Source organism: Papilio machaon, chromosome Z (genome assembly GCF_912999745.1).
Source record: "Papilio machaon chromosome Z, ilPapMach1.1, whole genome shotgun sequence".
NCBI lineage: Eukaryota > Metazoa > Arthropoda > Insecta > Lepidoptera > Papilionidae > Papilio > Papilio machaon.
In genome coordinates, this window is record NC_060016.1 from 999,036 (window position 1) to 1,022,123 (window position 23,088).

Sequence of the window (23,088 nt, forward strand, 5' to 3'; positions counted from 1 at the left end):
CCGCCGATAATCATTTTTTTTTACCAAATCTAAAATTATTTTAATTTTAAGTAAATTATTAATTTATTTTAGGTTAAGTATTTATACAAAATTTATAATTTTAAATTCTTGTTATAATGCGTTGTAACTGATCATTTCTCTGTAATTTATACTTAAATTATTTCTTCCTTTAGAGTTTAGGATTATTTATTTTAGGATTTAATACAAAGGCGTGAATATAAACGCAGACAAACAAGTTAAGATGAATTCTATTTTTTATGTCTATGCCAACTTATTTTATCAACTGCAGCTATTTGATAATTTAATTTAAATACAACATTTCTGTTATTTTAATTGCTAATGTAACTAAAAATTATGTGAAATGTCAAAATTTAAGTTATTAAATCAGCAAAGAAAAACTTTTTTTTTTAATGGCATAGACTAAGAATGTCTTTTGAGTATTTTAATCAGTTATAGCTATCCTACTGAATGTTTCCTATCGTTATAATAATATTTTTGTGACTATTAAATGTTTATAATCTGTGCACGAACTTTACCGTTCGGATGCAGTGTACATTTTTGTTTAACTTAGATACATTATATACGATGTATTTTTTTGTTATATATTTATTATTTCAAATTGTTAAACATTCGAATCAAAAAAGTAGCAAATGGATTTCGTCCACATATAAAATGGCGTTATTTTCAAATTTCGAATCAGTAATTTTATTTTTTTAAACGGAATTGAATAGAGTCAAATAGTTTAAGGCAAATTTCACTATACGTCCTCCCAAATTATCTTATTATGGTATTGATGATTATTTTACGATGCGAGACTTGTCTATTGGTTAAAATTTTAATGGTGTTTTACCAATAGATTTTATAATTAAGAGAATCAACCGTATAATTGTACAGTTTTATTAATAAAACAATCGTTTAAATTTATCGACACTTCCTTATATTCGATCTACCATGAGTTTCTGAGCCCGAAATATCCGTTTAAAACATATTGTTGTCTCTGTTTTGTCAAAGATAAAGTCAGGGATAACAATATGATTGATACAGAGATTTTGGTCTCAGAAAATCACGGTTAGTCCTAGTAAATAAAATTATCGCATTTGTAAATTATAGATTAAAATATTTTGAGACTGTTAGAGACATATGGCGGGAAAATGCTATATTTTAACTCTTTGCAAGCGCTTTCCATAACGCTTTAAAAGCAAAGAAAATTTTCAAGTATATATTCGTGTACACTCGGTTATAAATAGAAGGGTGTCTCCTGTTGCGCTGATTGGCTTACCTATCAAACGGCCTAACAGGAAACACACCTATAGACAATGTTTAAAATAATTTATACCCGGAATTAAGCTACAGGTTAATACCGTACAATATTTGAAATCTATTAACTATTGTGTAAAGCGGATAGCAATCGTTATCTTTAAGCTTATCTTTTCTGTAACTATACCGATATAAGACGGGTTATTTATATAGCCTTACCCCATCAATCATTGGTTTCTGAGAACATAATTTCTGTATAAAACATATTATTATGTCATCTCTATTTTATCAAAGACTAGCTTTTACCCGCGACTCCACCCGCGCGGAATAAAAAATAGAAAACGGGGTAAAAATTATCCTATGTCCGTTTCCTGGTTCTAAGCTACCTGCCCACCAATTTTCAGTCAAATCGATTCAGCCGTTCTTGAGTTATAAATAGTGTAACTAATACGACTTTCTTTTATATATATAGATGAGAGGGATGACGATTTTATACAGGATTTTGGTCTCAGAAACCAACGATAAAAGACGTACAATTGCCATACTTGAAGCAATTAATTACAATGACTTGTTTCAACTGATTGTGCAGTTTAACCAAAAAAGACATTTAATGAATGAAATGGGACATACTGAATTTCGACTTGAGATGTAAATTGATACAGAAATGAGTAAAATAATAATGAATGACATTCCAGATAATATGACCTACTTGCGATAAAATATTGAAACGATGACAGACAACCGGATAACTGAAATAACAGTTAATATAGTTTCCGAGAAACGGATTACGTTTCCGTACTGGTCAATGTTTACCCAGTGGAGGATTCTATTCCGGTTATTAATAATTAATCTCTTATTAGTATTAATATATATTCACGTTTTTTGACATTCAATATGTCGCATTCTTAAGTGTCTAAATATAATCAATCGATGTCAAATATATGTCGTGTATTTATGTGAAGTATGAAAGCAACCCTGGTGCTTAGTCCCCAACAAGATTCCCAACTTTGTATCCTTCTCTAATTACTGAGTTACTATTTCTTTATACCTCTATATTACATACAAATACAGACTTGTTTTCAAAGAGCCTGCACCAATTGAAATTAAAATGCAGTGGTTTTCAACATTTTTCACGATACTACCCTCTAATCATGTATAATAATTTAACGACCCCTTACCAACGGGACTGGCAACTAAAATGAATGGCCATCGGTCCATTTAATAGTCTTCATTGCTGCTTAGCGTGTGCATCGCGATTTCATAAAAAAGGTCACAGAGGCCTTTGAGTCGCGACTTACAAACAGTTACAACGGTTAGATTACACTTTTGTTTTTATCAAAAGGTGGCAAAAGAGCAAACGGCCATCTGAATTCGCCGAAATAGCGAGGTGACCATTGCCCATAGACATCCGCAAATCTAGATGCATTGCCTACCTTCAATCAACGGAGAAGATGACGCATAGAAAGAGCAAATTTGCCTTTCCTATGCGTCCACTTCCCCTTCTCATCCATTCCTAATAAGAAAAGGGTGGGAAGGTAAACGAGGACTAAAATAAGGCCTCCGTTATCATTTCAGTCGAATTAAAAAAATATTTCACATCATTATATTATTAGTATTAAATGATAACATTAACATTAACATACGTCCGTAAATACCAACTAGGGTTAAAGCGAATAAATTACTAAAATAGTATATTTTAATAAATATAAGGTGCAAGGCTCTTAAAATTGTTTTTGACTTCCCTACTGCCGACCTCTTTATAATCCTTATCATTTATTATTTGCTGCCAATTTTTACATATATATTAAGCAGCGTTTATCGCAAACATATAATCGTTATATTTAATCTATGTACGTACAACGTCGTATTTTCAATGTTAGTAGTAATCCGATGTTTAAATGTAATAGGCTAATAATAAATGTTGTCGCCTAAATGTAACAGCTTGTAACAGCTTGATGTATTCTTTCCGCTGGCCTAGAGTTAATGAATACGGATCCTGTAAACTTTATTTGATTACTAACGATCACAGGTGGGCACAGTTAATCGAAAAGTTAACTTCGTTAATCGTTGACTCGTTAATTAAAAAATTAACTTCGTTCAAAGTTAATCGTTGACAGTTAACCGTACTAAAATATACTGCTTTTGGGACTGAGAGAAATAGGTAAAATGAGTGAAAAGAAGATCTTTCGACGACTTTTGATAATATGCACGAATTGTACACACTTTTATAAATTGAATTTACAATTTAACACTTATTGTGGCGACACTTGCTTTACGACATTAATTTCACTATATAGGTACATTCTCTAACACATTAATTCGATCTTTTCACAATTGATTTTTTTTATTGCAATTGAGCCTAAAGTCAGTTAGTGGTATTTGTTTCTTAAGTATTACATAAAGTGTAGAAGTATGAATGCAGTATAGTTTTTCGAACCTTCTTTTGATTTTGTTCTGTTGGTCACGTCTTTCCCGGACGCTTTTATATTATCAACTCGTTCGTTCATAATTCGAGTCGCTGACAGTCGCCCAACATAGCTGAACTTACACGGAAGTTAGCAAAAGCGTTAACACTTTTTGAAGTTAACTTAAAAGCTAATCCTTTAAGCAAAATGTTAACTTCATTAATTAACGATTAACGGATTAACGAGGTAATGCCCACCTTTGCTAACGATTTATATAATGGCGACGTAATCATTAGTTTATAATTTTTACACGTATAATTTGTTTTAGGATATCAATGTTTGGTCTCATTTTAAAAAGTACGTCACTTATTTAAACACCTCACAAATGTTGTTAATACGTATCAAGAATCATTCAGATTTGGGCAGCAGCCGCGAAAGTTAATTAATTCGGAAACAAGAAGCAATTTTTTTAATTCGTGCTTCTGTTAACTTTTTTTTATCAAAATTCCATTTCTTGAAGGTTTTCGCTTATTAAAGTTTTAATAACGTCAGAAAACTTAAATGATACACAGATTCTCTTGGAATCTTCAAGATTTTTTTTGGGCCAGTCCGTTGAAGTTGAAGGGGTTAGCCAACTTTTTTGAAGATTCATTTTAAAATTCCTCGAGAATTTGATCGAATTTAAAACATCTGTATAAATGTTGGCTACCCCTGACATAGATTATAATATACATAATGAATTGGAACAACTTTGTTATTTAATACGTCGCCATTATTAATTCAAAATTGTTTTATGTTTAATGCTGCATATCGTGTTTTCAGCATTTATTACATAAAAATCGTTAGTAGCTGAAACAAAATGTTATTTGCGTCGAATTTATTTCAATTAAGTGCCAAAGTTGACAACATTTTTCATCTTAACTAAATTATAACGTGTTTTTTGTTGCTTTTTTTACTCAGTGGCGTTATACAAAAATGCTATTTGGCTAAAATTTTGAACAAATTTTGTTTAGCGGGGTACGGCAGAATGGTATAACACTTACTAATGATGTTTGATTAAATCTGGATTGGAAAAGTTGTGAGATGACTAACCCCGTTATTGTAAAAACGCCTCACGAGTACTTCGATGGCTCCTACGAATAAGGGCCAATGTGCAAATTGACAACTTTTCAGGAGATGTTCTCAAAGTTTCAACGAAATATGAATAAAGGCCCTTTTACTTCAGCAAAAAATAAGATTTACACCTATCAAATGTCATATCAAAAAAATCAATATACAAATGTCTATCGTGTTTAGTGCATATTGTAAACTAAACAAAGAGGTAGCTTTTAACACAAAAAAGTAAAAAATTATCAATTTGTTACTTTGGCCCTGATACATAGGACCCATCGACTTGTATGTTTTCGAAATACGATTGAGGTTTTGTATGTTACGTTTCGAAATAACACAAACGAAAGTGTCATTACGAGTACGAGGAAAATTTAACATCTGTATAATTGTAAAAACTTTAGTTATGAACTATGGAAACTTTTCAATAAAGCTTATGGGAACGTAAAAGCCTTTAATTATTCAATACCATACAATTATTTCATTTTGTATCTAAATTTTAAAGACATTCTTGTTGTCAAAATCGTGTATTAAAACAAAGCTAATTTTACCTTCTGTAGACAATGTTACATGCACTTCATATTCAAAACGCCTAATCATAATTTTATAGCAATTGTTACAACAGAGGTTTTTTTAATGTTTTATTCAGGGTCCTAAAAATTGATTGGTAATGCAGATGCATTGTGTTTTAAAAGCTGTCTTTCGATTATTATTAGCCGACTTCAAAAAGAAGGAGGTTATTATACACAAAAACTCTGCTTTGTAAACATCAGTGGTCTATTCAGGATGCCGTCGATCCAACTATCTTTGGTTTAATTCAGACTCATTTAATGGCGCATTTTTTTTTTCATATTATGAAGTATATCCAAACTCTAGAATCATTTAGCATCAAAAACTCTTTTCATTTGCTTTTCGTAAATTTTGATACGTTCATTTAACATACTTGTTTTGTTATCAATTGAATTAATTAACGGGAACGCAAATAAATTCGAATCTTTCTTCTTTTATTGATAAAGCAGCCATTGAAGTGTATTTTAGTTCACAGAGCATTTTACATTCAAGGGCTGTTAAGAAGACACAAACTAATAGTTAATTTATTGTTCAGACTTTTTTAACATTTAGCTGTGTATTTTGTATATAAAATGAACAAACTATAACAAGGTACGGTCGTATTTTGTCATAAGTATGTAGACCGTGATAACGTAGATAACTTTGATATTGATGATTTAAAGATCTTTGCCTCAGTGTACACAGTTATCGACATTTATCTCACTTTTATCCAGGGCATTGCAGATTCTTCACACCATTATTAGGTTGCAGTTCCTATTTTGACAGTGACAAGTGATGTGTACTTGGATTTATTCAACCGTGTAATTTAATGTGAAAATGTTCATCAGTTCGTATAAATTAAAGGTGAAGATTTTTGTATTTAAATGTTGTACTTTTTTATCGTTGATATTTAAAACAAGTATCAAAGAATCGTTCCAATTTAAAGATTATGTACGTCAAAATAGTAACGTAAGGGAAATAAAGAAACGTGGTTATATTTAGGTAAAAACTACTACCAAATGATAGCAAAGACTTTGTTAATTTCCTGATAACTATATTCTATTTTCTTAACCTCAATAATACTTTTCTAGTAAAAATCTTGTTAAAACCTACACTCTGACATCTTAATTACTTTACAGGCTTCGCTTAAATTTTCAGTTTCCATTTTCTTATATTTCCAGACTTGGCTGAATTGGCCCCCAGTGTGTGCTCACCTCTGCACTTTTGCAGTAGCGTTCAGTTTCAGCAGTACATGGCAAGTGCCACGCGACGCGTTTCGTTACGGCGGCCTCGTGTACGCCTTTCTTCTGACTGTTGCTATTGTGGTGGTAGCACTTCCTATTACCTTGCTGCAGCTGGCCATTGGACAACTTAGCCAGCAAGACGCTGTCGGTGTTTGGAGGGCTGTACCATTCTTTAAAGGTAAGATACAGTTGATTATAATGAGAGATTTACACAAAATGTCTGCCATAACTTATAAAACTTCAATTGTCCATTAGTTAGGTAAGCTAGTTTCACACGTAGGCAGAACAGTGGGGCAGCGCAGTACTGCTAATGTTTGAATGCACTCTTACCGTAGAAGGTAGAAACTACTTTTCTCTCAAGGCTTGTCCATTGCGTTGCGTTGTCTTATTACCTAGGTATACTGCCTTAAAATTCTGCCCTCGCATGAACCAAGCATTAAAAAAACGAATTGTTAATATCCCCAATTAGGGTTGGTGAAAGACAAGCGGCCGGCCGTAAAATATAAAGCCAAATATTTATGGTTTATAAAACCTAATGCGCCTACTCCACGTGAGTGGGATAAGGCCAGGGAGATGATGAAAACCATACTCAGAAAATATAATATTATTCTGCTGGTTTTATATTTTTGTTTTCTTTTAATTCTTTTCAATACTAACGTATTCTGTTATTAATTTCAGGAGTGGGTTATGTCAGATTGTTGATCTCGATGCTTGCGCTGGTATACACGAGTGTGTACGTCTCACTTACATTTACATATCTATTGTACACCGTTAGCAATTCGATACCGTTTTGGGAATGCCAATACATTGTAGTACCTGTAAGTATCAAAATTATTAAGTCAACGTTTATTTCTGCATAGGTAACTCAACTAAAATTGATGACCTGCAAATCAGATTACGCTTCCCATGAATTAAGCAGATCAGTGAACCGATTCGGAGTTCAGCTGAATTTGTGCGACTAGCCAGTCGGCTCGCATATCGCATTGAACCGTGAGCTGCTAATTTGGTTGTTGCAGCTCAATGGTTCAAGCCTATGTGAGCAAAATTCCATTAGCGAAATCGCTCCTGGAATAATTGATGTATATAGGTAGAAGTAACATTAAATAATTTCGGTTCTATTTTACAAAACATAATGTTACGTTACGTTAGTAAACTTAATGTTATTTTCAGGACGATGATGAAACTTACATAGCAAATGCCACATCCTGTTTTAAGTAAGATGTATATTTTTATAAAATTATATAACATATATAATTATAAATACAAAAATTAATTTAATCTTTTATGTGTTTCAGTGAAACTTTTCTGGCACCGGTCAGTGAAAAACCTGAGTACTACGTCGCTGTGTCTTTGGTCATCATCGTTCTGTCAACACTACTGCCTTTTACGTGAGTATACATTTGCCTAATGGCTCTTTGTTAGAATTGTTATGAAGGTATTTATATGCTAGAACTGTAAGTTGGCTGCGAATGACGATATTACATACCATTTTAATGTATATGAAACATACTGTGGTGACAAGTCGACATACATACTATATTTTAGTACTAATTAATTAAAAAAATAATAAAGCTGTATTGCCTTTACCTATAGGATTGCGGAAGAATACGAATCAAATAAGTCACACATCAAAATCGGTCAAGCTCTTTAGGCTACAAGAACAAACATCTCAAATAAACTCAATCCAATACCCATTTTGTTGAAAGTTTTGATGTCTATTCTATGTTACACACTCAAAGGTCAGTGTTTATTTTTTTTTTCAGGTTATTCGGTCCATTTAAATTTATGAAGCGTATCCTTTACGTCCTGGGACCTACCATATTTATACTAGGCATTTTAATAATATCTTGCATTGGAGATGGCAATGGTTTGACAACATTTTATAACAGTAGCGAGATACGGAATATGGTCAACCCGAGCATATGGTACAGGGCTTTGATACAAGCTTTATTGACATCTCAGACTGCTAACGGATATCTTATTCTAGCCGGGGATTCTATTTATACGAATACGGATGTTCATTGGTAAGACAATTTACATTGTATGTGGCTACTTCCACTTAGCTGTTAGCCGCGCGGTTCTTCGCGTGATGATTTTTTCTATAGTAGTCGCGGTTGTGCCCGTGGATATAAAATGTACGATTATTACACGGCTATGTGCTTAGTGGAATTTGCATCTAAAAGCTTATTGTACGTGTGAAGAATATTTGTCACACAATACTGTCTTTGCATCTCATGTACAAGTAATTAGGATTGTCGAATATATTTACATCATAAACAGAGACTTACAATTGTTTTAGGACATCTTTAATCTTTACTGGGACGAATGTAGCATCGTTTTGGTTTGGTTTGATCTTCTGGCATGGTCTGACCTCGGGTGTGGACCACGACAGCAGTCCAGTCGCGGTCCTCGTAGATACATACAAGGCGGCAGTCGAGAGAGAACTGAACACTGCTTGGCCGATACTTATCTTCATTCTATTGTTACTCTCAGGAACTGTCACTATGGTTAGTAGTTACTTTTATTTGTTTTCTACAATTGCATTGATTATTAGTTAAAATGTCTATGATTGTATAGACCCAAAATATTTAAAGACTATCAAGAATTGAGTAGAGTTGGGAACAGGCCGTTAAAATTAAGCCAAAATATTAAGGTTTATAAAAAGGATGAAAAGGTCATTAATAGAGGTTGAATGTTAGCTCAAGACGAAAGTACGCTATTAAAGATTTTTATCGTATTCGTTTTTATCACATTTTATATGCATTAAGATGTGATTAAGTTTACTGTATAAAGTTTAGGGTAATCACATAAAAATGAAAAAAAAAAACAACATATTTATGACTTTTACATCCACAAGCATTGAATTTATGGTTTCGTCTATTTCAGTTAACCCTGCTGTATCCTGTATTCGACCATTGTCGTCGCTTCGGTGGTCCAAAGTGGCGATACACTGCTATTGCGTGCTCCCTGGTGAGTGTGGGCGGGGCATTGGTGGCCTTAGGAGGAGGTCTAACAGCGTTAAGTGCTATCGAAGACGTCGTAGTACCTTTGCTCATCAGTATCGCTACCATCGCCGAAGTGTTGGCGTTTCTGTTAATTTATGGTAAATTACTTTTTCTTATGATTAATTTTATGGCCATTCGTTTCACACTTAAAGAAAATCTGGAATTGAAAACAAAGTTGGTTCAATAGTTTAGATTATTTAAAAAACTTTTCTTTGTCCAGGTCGGAAAACATTGGTGGAAGATGTGGAATTTTTAAACGGCAAACCTTTGGCAAACTATTGGATTATTGGATGGTTTGTTACACCTGGCATAGTCTTAGCGTTTACTATATGGTGGACAGTCACTTGGTTGATTGATGATACGAAATGGCAGGAGAGTCCTTGGGAAGCCATTTTGATAGTAGCGACATTTAGTACAGCGGTGGTGATTATCGTCATCTTTGCGGCGATATCGGTGGCGAAGCAAATGCAATACGACGCACTATCGGTAAGCATATTTTATTAATGAAATATAAAAATTCTTCTATAGTTTTTGAATTAAATGATATAATTTATTTAGCAACGCAATTGAATTATGTGATAAGATGCAAATGCTTAATCTTGTGCTCAGCGAAATGTATATAAGATAATTTCAACATTTTTTCCTGATCATGTACAAAAAAGGAAGAGACCTTGGTTAAAGACCTTAGCGTTTTTTGATATTATTTTTGTTTTGTTTTTATGTTGCTTGAGGAAATTAATTTGTCAACAGAAGCTGCAAGCGTCTTTTAGACCGTCAAGACATTGGGGTCCGAGGGACCCTATAGTTCACTACTATTGGTTGGCACGTCGCGAGGAATCCGAGAGAAATTTACCTAGAACTAGTTACAGACGTCAGTTGGGACAGTTTTCTGGCAACATAAGTTTTGGTCACATCTCGAGTACTGTCTCATCAAAAACTTCATTGGAAAACAAAAAGCGATCCAATTCCGATGATTGGATGTACACCGAATACAGGAGGAAATATTTAGAACAAACTTATCCAGAGATTATCCAGCATAACAAGAAGAGATCTTTGTCTCTAGACTACTCTACGGTCATGAAAGCAAACTTTGTTATTACAGACGTACATATAACTCGAGAAGTAACTAATATTGTACCAGAACTGAATAATAATAATCCCAATGTACCGGGATAAATTTGAATAATAATGATTTTTGTACGCTTTAATTATTATGTATAAGGATTTGTTAAATAAATTTAAGGGAATATAAAAATCAAATCGGATGTTTCTATTTATTCGGATATTCCATTCGGTATTCAATTATTATTGGAAATATTATTAAAAGTTACTTAATAATAATAATAATAACACTTTATTGCAGACACATATATAAACAGTCCATACAGAATCAACTTAGAAATTAAATAAAATAAATAAAATTACAACATATTTAGACGTCCACATAACAAATACAGGATAGTCCAAGCCCACTCTATCAACAATGAGTTTCAGGTAGCTGTTGGAGCTGCCCCGCACTCGTTGCATCAGGGATGCTGCTCTCTCTCTTATTACTGCGGCAAAGCCATCAACACCGGCATCTGCAAACATCCCAGATACGCTACAGAAGCGCGGCAGACCCAACAGGGCCCTGAACCCACTAAATTTAAGAGTGTGAAATAAATGATTTATTCTCCCAAAGTGTGAAGTGTGAAGTATAAATAATACAATGCTCGCGCTTAAACATATTTTAGCACAACATAGTTAACTGTGAGTTTTCACTACCGAAACATACATCCTAAACAAATGTTTTATTCATGTGTTTCGGCAGTGGAAATTCAAATGTTTTGTCTAATTTTGATTATTCGCTATGTTGTATCAAGCTTGCGTTGCATTCTATGCATCTTACCAACATAATACCGACTAACGAATCATTAAGTATTCAACGTACTCCTCGGAGGTTAACAGATATGCATGAATTCTGCAGATTGCTATAAAAAATCTAGTCATCACATTCTTATTTGAAATGTATAAATAGCTAGGATTAATTTAAGAAAAAAAAACTGCTGAGCGTCTTTTATTCCTGCCCCAGTCTTTATTCCTATGTATAGCTTGGCTGGTTCGAGCAGAGTCAACATTGGTATAGGTAGGTATCGTCGATGCAGCTGCGAAGATACTTTTGTTTCATCATTTCGATATACATTTGCTGGCGAAAATATTGTATAGATACTATATAATAGATACTATAAATAATAGAAAAGTTCATCAAATAATATTGATTAAAATCTGAAATTTAAAACAATAACTTATCCTAAAGTCGGTTAGACTATAACGGTTAAACACATGTTATTGAAATTTGGCACAGATATAGAACATAGTCTCGAGCACCACATCATAAACTTTTCACCTTTTTTTAAATTTTGCTTAGACGAATTCGCAGACAAAAGCTAGTCACAAAATATATTGATTATCGAATTTATCTACTGGATGTCTTACGGAGCTCATTTAGTATTAATCACAGTACCCTTGAATTACCTAGAATCAAAAACATCGCCTGTTTTTTATTCTAGACTTAAGAGACTTATTGCTATTACCTTCACGACTCCACCCGTATATCTTGCTTGTTTGAATTCGCAATGAGAAAATTCGCCATAAATTCAAGGTCGGAGTTGAAGGAATTGACAATAATAACTAGAATTACCCAGACATATTAATTTGAGAGTAAAGGGATAATGCAAAATGAATTTCTATATCGCAAAGAAAGGTGGCATGCTTAAAGCTTAAGGAAAAGATGAACTTAAAATTTAAGTAACGAAGATTACGTTTGAATATTTAACCTTTGACTCATTAAAAACATTTAGACAATTATAATTACTTTATCAAGAAATAGCCTTACAAAAAATGGAGTACTCTGTTGTGCTTTAGAGGTTTTAGGTGTTTTCCTCGTCGCAAAATGTCCGCTGCGACCTCCAAAAGTTGTAGGAAATGAATCAGTGTTGCCTGTGGTTTACGTTGCTATACAGAGGTGACCTCTCTTTAGGAAGATGTGCGTCGTTATAAGACGATGGCTCCTAAACATTCTCAGCACGTAACTCTGTTGTCTACACCTGATAAGAATATGCAATTAGAAATAATTAGATAATTGTATTTCTAGGATCTTAGACTTGAATCAATGAGATTGTATAACTGAGAAAAATAGATACTGGAAAACAAGAAAATGGCTTATCTAAATTAATAAAATTGAAGTGTCTGCGAAAAACCAATTTTTAAAATTTTTGTCTGTCTGTCCGCGTTTGTTCCTAGTAATCTCCGGACTGGACCGATTTTGATGCGACTTTGACGGGAAGGTAGCTGATGCAAGCGAGTATATTATAGGCTACTATTTTTTCTAAAATTATGCGCTAACAACATCGCGGATAACTGCTATAGTATTAAATAAAATTTAATACATAAGACACATTTTATGATTGGGCTGAATGAACGTTTGAGAAAACGTTCAATCAAAATGTTCTAGTTGGGGACCGATCTTAAAAAAAACATACTTCCTAAGAAATGTTTATTAAATTCTTTACCGTGAAACTTCTATATACTTATTTAATTATACTTTCCTTAAATTTTATTTAATTTAACTTACTTTGACTTTTATTTAAATTTAATATTATTTTTTGATCCTGCAGTCAAATTATTTATAAATAGTTTTGTGGGACTTAGTTCTAATCTCAAGGTTAGCAACGTATTATAAATAATAATAGTAATAAGCCTTTTTATTTAGCATGACATAGAGATTGTTACAAATTAATTTGTTGTAAAAAAATAAATAAGATTAAAGTTGTAAACATTGACAGTACCTTCCCCCTAACACCTACGTAATTAATGATTAGATTAATTATTCCTTAAATTTAATTAAAAAAATATTAATGATTTGTATAACACGACAATATCTGACCATTACAAGTCATATTAAATTAGTAACCAATGAGTATAAATCTGAGCTGTTTTCTTGTACTATTGTTATTAGGATAATATTTCCTTACGATTATTTGTATTTCCTTACAATAACAAAGCACGGCTGGCTGCTTGTTTATGCCTGAGTGATCAATTTACTTGCGATGTTTTTTTTACAATAAATAAATAAACTAGTCCTTGGTGACATTCCGTGACGTTTAGTGATGATTATCCGTCACGCGGTATCGTACAATATAATATTACTAATATTTTAAATAAGATTGTTTAAATGGATGGATCGATGGATGGATAGATGTTTGTTACTAGGTATCTCCAGAACATCTGCATGGATCTCGATGAAATTTGGTATCGATATAGAACACAGTCTGGAAGAACATAAGCTACTAATTAAATATTTTTTTTTAATTACACACGGACGGCGTTGCGGGAGACAACTAGTATTCCATAATTAATTAAAATTACGAAATACTGCTGTATTTATTATTTATTTATTTATTTATTTATTTATTTATTTATTTATTTACAATACAATAAAAAAAACCTAAAATAGAACTATGTCCTAACTATGTTTACATGATTCAGGTTACTACATATAAAAATAATTGTACTTTTCACTCGTACAAGTCATCTTTGCAAGTTATACCGTAATAATCTACTGAAATACTCGTAGTAGTAATCTGCCTTGTTTTTGTATTTGGGGTTCAGCAGTGGAAATCCACAGTAGACATCCCGATGTATAATCGAGCAACGCAAACGTCAAAGTTCTGGCGTGAAGAGGTGGGGTTTCATTCAAACATATAAATAGTACGTATAGGAAGGCACGGAGTCTGCGCACTCCTTCTACCATCTCCTCAGTTTTATGATCACCTAGTATCTGGCGCGCCAAATAATTCTGTTCTTTTAGATATACAGAAAGATATTCTGTGCGATTTTCATTCACTAAAAACAAGTTCACTAGCAAACTATATTTAATAATTTTATTTGATTTGTGTGATTTAATTTGTTTTCTAAATTGAGTATAATTTGACAAAACACTCACGATTGTAACCCAAAGGGGTGGACAGTATTACGTATTACTTTTTGGTGCAGTCCTGGCACACCTCTCGCCTCTTTTGTATTTAGTAACCATACCCAAAATGGATTACTGTAATCCATTTTATATATCTGCAGTTAAAGTTCAACCTTTTTATAGTTCGCTGAAGTATGAAAAACTAGCTTTTACCCGCGACTCCGTCCGCGCGGAATAAAAAAAAAGCACACAAGATAAAAAAGTTCCTATGTCCGTCTCCTAGTTCTAAGCTACCTCCCCATCAATTATCAGCTAAATCAGTTCGACCGATCATGAGTTATAAATAGTGTAACTAACACGACTTTCTTTTATATATATAGATTGTGTCTTTTACATTTCATTGTATTCCTATTAGACAAAAAAATCCTTTTGAATGCATATCAACATTAAAAGTACAAAACTTTGAATAAAGGACCTCATTTATTGTTGTCTATGATTTTGTATCAAAGGGAATTGACACATATACTTCTATATATGTTTCTAAATAGGCCCGAAATACGCCAAACACAAGGTTTATCAACAAGTTGTTAAAGGAGCGACAAATTGTTTATTTTAGTACCAAAAGGTAAACAAATACAAATAAATAATAATCCGTATTAGTTGTGCTTATTTTAAATATTTAACACATTCAAATACATTATAAAATAGTATTTATTTTTTAGGTTTATGAATTTTGGTTTACAGGTTTTTTTTTTAACTTAAATGTTTTAAATTAAATGATATTAACACAATTTTAATAAATATAGGGTAGTTGTAGCCCGCGAATCCGTTCGCGCAGAATAAAAAAAAATAGTAGCCTATGTGTTCTTCCAGACTATGCTCTACATTTATGTCAAATTTCATCAAGATCAGTTAAGCTGTTCCTACCTTCAAACGAACAGACAAATCCATCCATCCAAACATTCACATTCATTATATTAGTAAGATTTAATAATAATTAAATAGGTTACATTATAAAAAAAAAAAACGAATTTAGTTCTAAGTCATCATAGTCATAAAGCTTATAAATTTTCTCTACTGCTTACCTCATTACCTCATTAATTTACAAAAAACTTTTGGAACGAAGTTCCTTATCGCGCGTTGTGAAAAGGGGCTAGACGGAAAAAATTCTTACGAAAAGTTGTCACGACACTTTTTGCTATAGTAAGTATGTTAACGACGAATGAGCGCTACTTCACCATGGCAACGACGTGACAATATATAACGAAAATTCATAGAAATAATATGTACATCTTGTGAAGACTTAAGTTTTTTATTCATATAACAAACATTGGTTCCTTCACTAATTAATCGAAAGGAACTTCGTTCCATCCGGGTGTCCCTTGACACCTCTTAAGTTTTTATTTTTTTTTACATTTCGTCGGTTTTCCCATACCGATACCTTTAGTATGAATGGATACGGAATGTTTCATATGACTAATGATACGACAATAACATAACCGAGGCGACCCTTGCATCGCAAGTGGTTACACAAGATCTGGCATTAGTGAGCGAAACCGCACACGGAGCGGTAGTGAGCGAATCAGCTCAGCGGTTGTGCTATCGCGAGTGTTTTGTCTTGTGTTCAAACTATTGTAAACTTCTACACACTATCATAAACTACTAAAAACTATAACTAGTCTTCTTTGTGTTAATGATGTCAAAAGAGAGCACCAGATTGAGTCGTCTGGGAGTCCTCGCTCCAGCCGCTCTGTCAGCATGTATGGACGCCTCTGTACTAGCAGTGCCCGCAGCCGGGGCGATTGTATCAACAGTACTGAAAGAACTAAGCAAGGCCTTCATGCTCAAGAAGTAAGTCGGTAACTAAAATATCCATGCATGCCAATTGGCGATGCAGAGATTACTTATATTGCTTTTGCACTTTTTATATTCGTAAGTTGTTGTTGCTCTGTACATCATATCATAGTAGATTTGCTATCGTCCGCAACTTCGAATATGTAGATTTTATGAGTAGCTTATGCGGTATTCCAGACTGCAATCTACCCCTATACCGTCTGACCTAAATCCGTTAAGTCGTCCTTACATCCAACGATCCCTACTTTCTCATTTAAAAAATCGGTAACATTTTATATTAATATGACACGGTAGTAGTAGTAGTAGTAGTCAAGAAGTTACTTGTCACTTACTAATAAAATTTAAAAGTAACGATTGCAAAAATGGTACGTTTTTAATAAAGATTTTGTAAAAAATTATTTTTTTGCACTATTCCGTCAAACGTAGTATAAACTATGAATAAAAAATATCCAACCTAATTACAATTGCGATTTCATTATAGTGTAGGAAATGTTATTCAACCATAAAGTGAGTAGGGTCTGCAAAAACTGTTGCGGTTCATCGGCAACGGCAACCCATCATTACAGCGTCCAAATTGAAATCATCATTATACACCAAATGACAATTCAACGAATCGCACTCTTTTATTTTCGAATACAAATTGTCTTCGAAATTGCTATAATTTGTATGTGCTACTGGTTGTGCTACTCTTTTGATGCATTTTCATTTTAATTTGTTTTAAATCACATCATGTTTTGATAAATGTATTAAATATTTATTATTTATATTTGTTTGTATATTATACGGAGATATTTATTTTTCCTTGAAAAACCTTATATAACTATTTCAATGCCTTATTGTCATATTATGTATTTTGGCCACGTACCTCATTTAAAATAGAAACACGCTTCCTTTATTTTTTTAATTATTCCTAAATTTTTACTAATACTTTTGTATACAAATATAATATCAGAAAGATTTAATCTAGGTATATTAAAGTTAATGACACATGACGGTGATCATGTCTTAATAGACTCCGAATACACTAATCAAAAATTTTCACGTTTCCACTTCTGGGACAGCCGTAAAAATATATTGTTGTTTCATTTATTTGAAGAGGTATAACATACAGAAAAAGATGCTAACATTAATGTCATTTTCGCATGTAACATCTAATGAATTTACTAAAATGTTATTAACGCCTTCATGTTACCGGTCAAAGACATAATTTCATTATTGGCACCTTTTAAATAAATGGCATCATAAATCGACATTTAAATTGCCTGACTGGTAACTGTAATGTTACGTAGAATTAAGTAGTGATGAAAGGTGTATATCAATAAACAAGACGAACACGTGACGTAACTTATAGTATAGGTACAGACAGACCACTTCCTAAATAGTGTTATTATGTGGGCAGATATGTCGAAAAACACGCAACGAGGACATTGCATGCTCGCTTAGTTCGCAACCACACGTATATACGACACAGTTTAAAACGATTAAACCTAGTATACATAATAATAATAAGATGAGGGACCAATACAAAAAGCGGTTATTTTAGATACCGCGTGTATAGTAAGGAGGTTCCTATCTCTGCAGCCCTGAACATTCCTTGAGTCATTGGATTATATGGATTTATAACATATTGGAACGAAGTTCCTTATCGCGCGTTGTGAAAGGGGGCTAGACGGAAAAAATTCTTACGAAAAGTTGTCACGACACTTTTTGCTATAGACGAATAAGCGCTACTTCACCATGGCAACGACGTGACAATATATAACGAAAATTCATAGAAATAAAATGTACTTCTTGTGAAGACTTATGTTTTTTATTCATAGAATAAACATTGGTTCCTTCACTTATTAATTGAAAGGAACTTCGTTCCATCCGGGTGTCCCTTGACACCTCTCAAGTTTTTTATTTTTTAATGAAATTTATTAAATAGAAAATAAATAAATAAATGCTAATAATATATGTGTAAAATAAGTATAAGTGAAATAATAATATGGGTATTATAAGGTAATTGATACGAGCGACCGATGTAGAGGTTAATGGTTCTAATCTCGCCATCCGACTATTTTACGGAACCATATCCTAGGAAAAAACTTTTAAATAATTTTTTACAAGAAATATTGCCTGTTTTTTTGCCTCTAAAATAAATATAATAAAATAAAATAAATAGCACATGTCATATTTTGTCATTTTGTCAAAATTTACGAATTACTTAAGTTAAAATTGACATTTTATCATGAAAACTTGAGGTCACATAGGATTATATACATAAGGTTTAACAACCTGAAGCTATTTAAATAACTACGTAGCATTCGTAGGTTTTCTTTAGAACGCAGTTAACAGTTTTCTTTGCTCTGAACAAGTCCTGTAATTTAGTTGTGAATAAAAAGAAATTAATGAAGTATGTCATCGCATATTTGTCAAGCCAACATTTTCGTAAGTTATAATGAATAATTCAAAACAACATCATATATTTGTGATTATATTGCCTATTGTCCTTTTATCTACAGTTTTATTTGGTTAGCTCGTTAAACTTAAAAGATGTGCGCCCGAATATTAATTATATTAATAGTCATAATTTGCTGACATATTCTGTGCATCGATTATCAAACAATTGATTTTATGAACAGTAGATATTTAGTATCGAAACACCTATTATTTCCCTGTCCTATAGTCTAAGGAGACTTTGCAGTGCGTGAACTACTCTCACTCTCACTCTCTCCTCTGTACATCGTTTGTTTATTCCCGAGGGTCGCGACTTCTCTTATTTGTTTTTTTTATAGTGTTAACTCAATGTAATATTGTAACTGTAAATATCCACTACTTGAATCATTGTCTTTTTATCTTTGAAAGGTTCATTGAATGATAATATGTATTTCTACCTTTCATTTACTTACTAATAATGAGTTTTTATGCGGGTTTCCTTATTACTATTAGATTTCTCCGGAACTGTTTACATGAAACAAAAGGTAATTAATGCGCACAACATGTCATATTCCCAGCGTGTTCATTGTCTCATTACAATGTTCTTATGAATTTGATTTAATGCCAATCATTTGCATAGTTTTATAACTGTCAGATTCCACCGCCTAGATCCCTGTACAAAAATCAATAATATTGTCATCCCATTCGTTTTCCTATAAAATATAATGATAAACAATATAATTTTGTACAGATGTTTCAGTAATGGAAGCCTCCACGGATACCTTTTGTTTACTCTTTCGAAGGTTTTCTGCAAGGCTCATTCCTCTTGGTTCCGGAGTCTAGTTGTGCAATGATAAAATTATTGTCACATAATTTTAACACCTTATGATCAAGCTGTAAACGCCTCGTAAATATATTTTCATATAGTATTAACAATGGTTTATTGAATTTGAATGTTTATTACTTTATTTACTAAATACGAATTGCGTTTACGTAACACGATGTGAGAAACGAACATATTTTATTTTGTGCTGCATTTTGACATACGGTTTATCAATTCTTGTATAAAGATTTGGAGTCGCTTATTCGAAAGGTTTTGTGCAATAGTATTATATTTTATAAGACCCTCTTTTAAATGCATACATAATAAAACTCTTTGTTAACATGAACCGGTTTCATATTAATAAAAGAGAAAGCCTAGTGCTTTGAATCGTAAATCTAGATATCTGAGGGGTTGCCCTTTTGTTCAATGTAGTGCATGCAGATGTGCTCTTGCGGCAGATGTATCGTTTATATACCCTTTTATATAAATGGGGATTACAGAATGATTAATGTCTAATAATATCATTTTATACTTTAATACAAATGTCAGCTTGTAGTTCGCTAGTATTTTTTCTCGTTATTTTTTTTAAACTTCTAAGAATAACTTGAATTGTAGATTATTTTTGCTATCTTTACCGTGGTATGGGGTTTTTTAAATTAAGGTTACTTTTTTATTACAAAATTAGATCGGAAATGTTTCAGACAGATCTGATTACTAGATAAGATGCTTGATTGAGACTGTTTAGATCGACTTACATTGTGTTTATCGACTTATGACAGTAGGGTTTGTTAAACATACTATAATGCAATAATATAACAAAGGGAAAAGTTATTGCTTCAATTAGTTGTAAATGATTGTTCGCTTGCAAAAATCCCGTACCGTCAGGTTGATGCACGCAACACGCTTGTAGTAAAACCGGTTCCCACGCACGACGAGACGAGAGCACGCGACATGTCGCACGATCGCTCGATTTGAGCTCTGTGGGCCTAGCACGAATGTTGACAATAGTCATCGTATCGTCGTCGACAAAACTGATATTAAATTTTTTGCAGCGCCCCTATCGGACGTAAAATACACCAACAATCTTATACTAATTTTGACATAATTTATGACGCCTTTTTTATATTACAAGCAGCCATTCCAATTTTATTAATGTCTAGAGGTCTCGAAAATTCGAATGACGAGAAGTTGTCACTCGGTATTCAAAGATAAACCGTAATAGTATGTAAACAACATTCTCTACCACAAGGTCCTGTGGTTTAACAAGGTTGTTACGAATGTTAAGGCCGTTGTATGAAATTGGACTAAATCCCTTACGACAATTATGATGTATGTGTTAGTACTAGGGTATTTCACCGACTGCAAACATCTTAAATTCACTCAGCTGACAACAAATTGTTAGTTGAAAGTTGGACGTGTTATTGATACCGTCTTTAGGACTTTTTTAACGTTTTCAAGTTATGATTAGCCTTAATAAATATTATTTCCTGACACTTTCATCTCAGGAGTGAACGAGGAAAAAAAGATGCACTTTCCATTCTGTATAACTGCGAAGTGGACGATGAAATATCAATTATTCCGTAATATTTAAAGGCTCAATCATAAATTGACAAAATATAAAACGAATTAGATGTCATTGAAATTTACATTGGATGGCATACGATTTCGTAAATGACGAGTAATCAAAGACAAGTCAAAATTCTAAACTTAGTCAGTAATATTCCATAGTTTTTATTTGTAAAGCATAATTAATGTCATAATCGTGGATAAACAAATTGCACTCATTGTTCCGCCTTCGTGCGAAAAGATAGAAAAACTATTGTATTCATTGTATTGACAAGATATTTTCTTTACGAAACACATTACAAAAGATAAAATATCAAGGATGCAAATATTGCCAATGAAAAAAGTACCAGGAATATGCATTTCTCATATATTCTACGTAAGTCTCAATATATAAGCCCAAATTTAAAAATTTGAAAACAACGTAGACAAACATTATGTTTTTGTGCATCTTTTTGGACTCATGGGTAAACTTTGTCTTTCAGTTCGGTCTTTACTTTTGCACTGAAACAAAAACTATGATGAAAATAGATCAAATTATTCGTTCCAGATGGTTCCATGGGATCATGTCGGCTAAAGATGCAGAACAACTTATCATGGAGAAGGGAAGGAATGGCTCGTTCTTGGTGCGGGAGTCGCTGACCCACCCCGGGGAATATGTACTCTCTGTTCGAGTCAGAGGTCGCGTTTCCCACGTCATGATACGGAGACAGGTAAGTCATAATATTGTTTTAGTTGCATTGTCACTAGAGCTTTGTGATGTATCAGAAGGTGCGAAGTCCGAAGAGTAATGGACGCGTAAGAGTAATTGTAGCGGCAACGTCGCAAATCCACTAGTATATTCATTTAACAGGTAGGGACAACTAGTTCAAAATTGACGATATTGGCATACTGTGGCCAAATTAGTTTGGATATCGACGTTTCGCCGTGGTGGCTTATTAAACCACTCATCTGAATTTGTCAGTGCTCTTCTCCCCTCCTAACTATTTTACAACGAACTACTTCATATATATGATTGCCCGGTTCCCTGGTTCTGTGTTTTGTCTTATAGATATTATAACTATATAGAGTTTGTTGTGTTATACCCCTAAAAGTTCTTAGTAGATACGCTACGTTGTTTATGTTAGCCTGGTAGATTTCGTAGCACTGAACGCGTGGGTTGAGGTTTTTTATTTGCAATCAAAATCCTTCATTTGTTTGATTTTCGTGAAAAAGTGCCGTTTTTTTTAATTTTGTAACTTTTCTTTTCATGGGTATTATAAAAAAACTTGTAACTACTTTTTTACATTTGAACCAAGTTACAACGTAAAGACTATGTTTTGGCTGCTGTGGAGAAATCCTTAGCCTTACTTTTAAAAACGTGAGTCATATTTGAGATAATTTGAGGGTTAGGATATCTTCTGAGAATTAAATCCAGTCAACAAGTGACTCAAGAGACTGAGGACGTTTGACCATAAGAAGTGAATCGTGGGCATGTTAGCTAATGATATCACTGTCATGTCATGCGATTAACAGTTTTTTATATGATTTCGCTAAACATTACTATAACATGAATGAATAATTAAATGACATCACTTGTGTTGCAGACAGCACATGTTAAGACTTTTAATACAAGTTTTAACGTCAATATAAATATATAGTTTATCAACTTATAAACCGATCAGTATTCTAATAAACTAAGTAAACTATGAGAACATTTTTCTAAATAGCATAGCCAAAGAGAGGCGGAGGTTAATTTTGCGCCTGTGTTAAATTTAATCGAAATTCGTTGTGCCGCTCTGGACACCTTCAATCCATCCATCATTCTGGAAGAACACATAGTCTACCTCTGATCCATGAAGAAGTGAAATAGAACAATAAAGAATACCTACTGTAAATAATTAAAACGATAATGTAAAGAAATAAAAAA

The 23,088-nt window shown here is 32.9% G+C and overlaps 2 protein-coding genes across 2 annotated transcripts in view; both read left to right on the top strand.

Annotated features, from left to right (window-relative positions):
* Positions 1-5,896: 5,896 nt before the first annotated feature.
* LOC106715874 (sodium- and chloride-dependent glycine transporter 1) lies at positions 5,897-11,229 on the top strand. Its single transcript, XM_014509233.2, has 12 exons — positions 5,897-5,930; positions 6,053-6,182; positions 6,500-6,740; positions 7,241-7,380; positions 7,733-7,776; positions 7,858-7,950; positions 8,326-8,586; positions 8,862-9,069; positions 9,449-9,665; positions 9,788-10,053; positions 10,318-10,731; positions 11,062-11,229. Exons 2-12 carry the CDS (start codon positions 6,156-6,158, stop codon positions 11,227-11,229), a joined length of 2,079 nt encoding a protein of 692 aa, XP_014364719.2. The 5' UTR covers positions 5,897-5,930; positions 6,053-6,155.
* Positions 11,230-16,079: 4,850 nt separating this feature from the next.
* Positions 16,080-23,088, top strand: part of LOC106715934 (tyrosine-protein phosphatase non-receptor type 11) — a 67,342-nt gene continuing 60,333 nt past the window's right edge. Inside the window, exons 1-2 of the mRNA XM_014509334.2 lie at positions 16,080-16,372; positions 21,730-21,892. Of these exons, the coding sequence (XP_014364820.2) occupies positions 16,215-16,372; positions 21,730-21,892 (321 nt within the window). The 5' untranslated portion in view covers positions 16,080-16,214. The remainder of the gene's footprint in view (positions 16,373-21,729; positions 21,893-23,088) is intronic.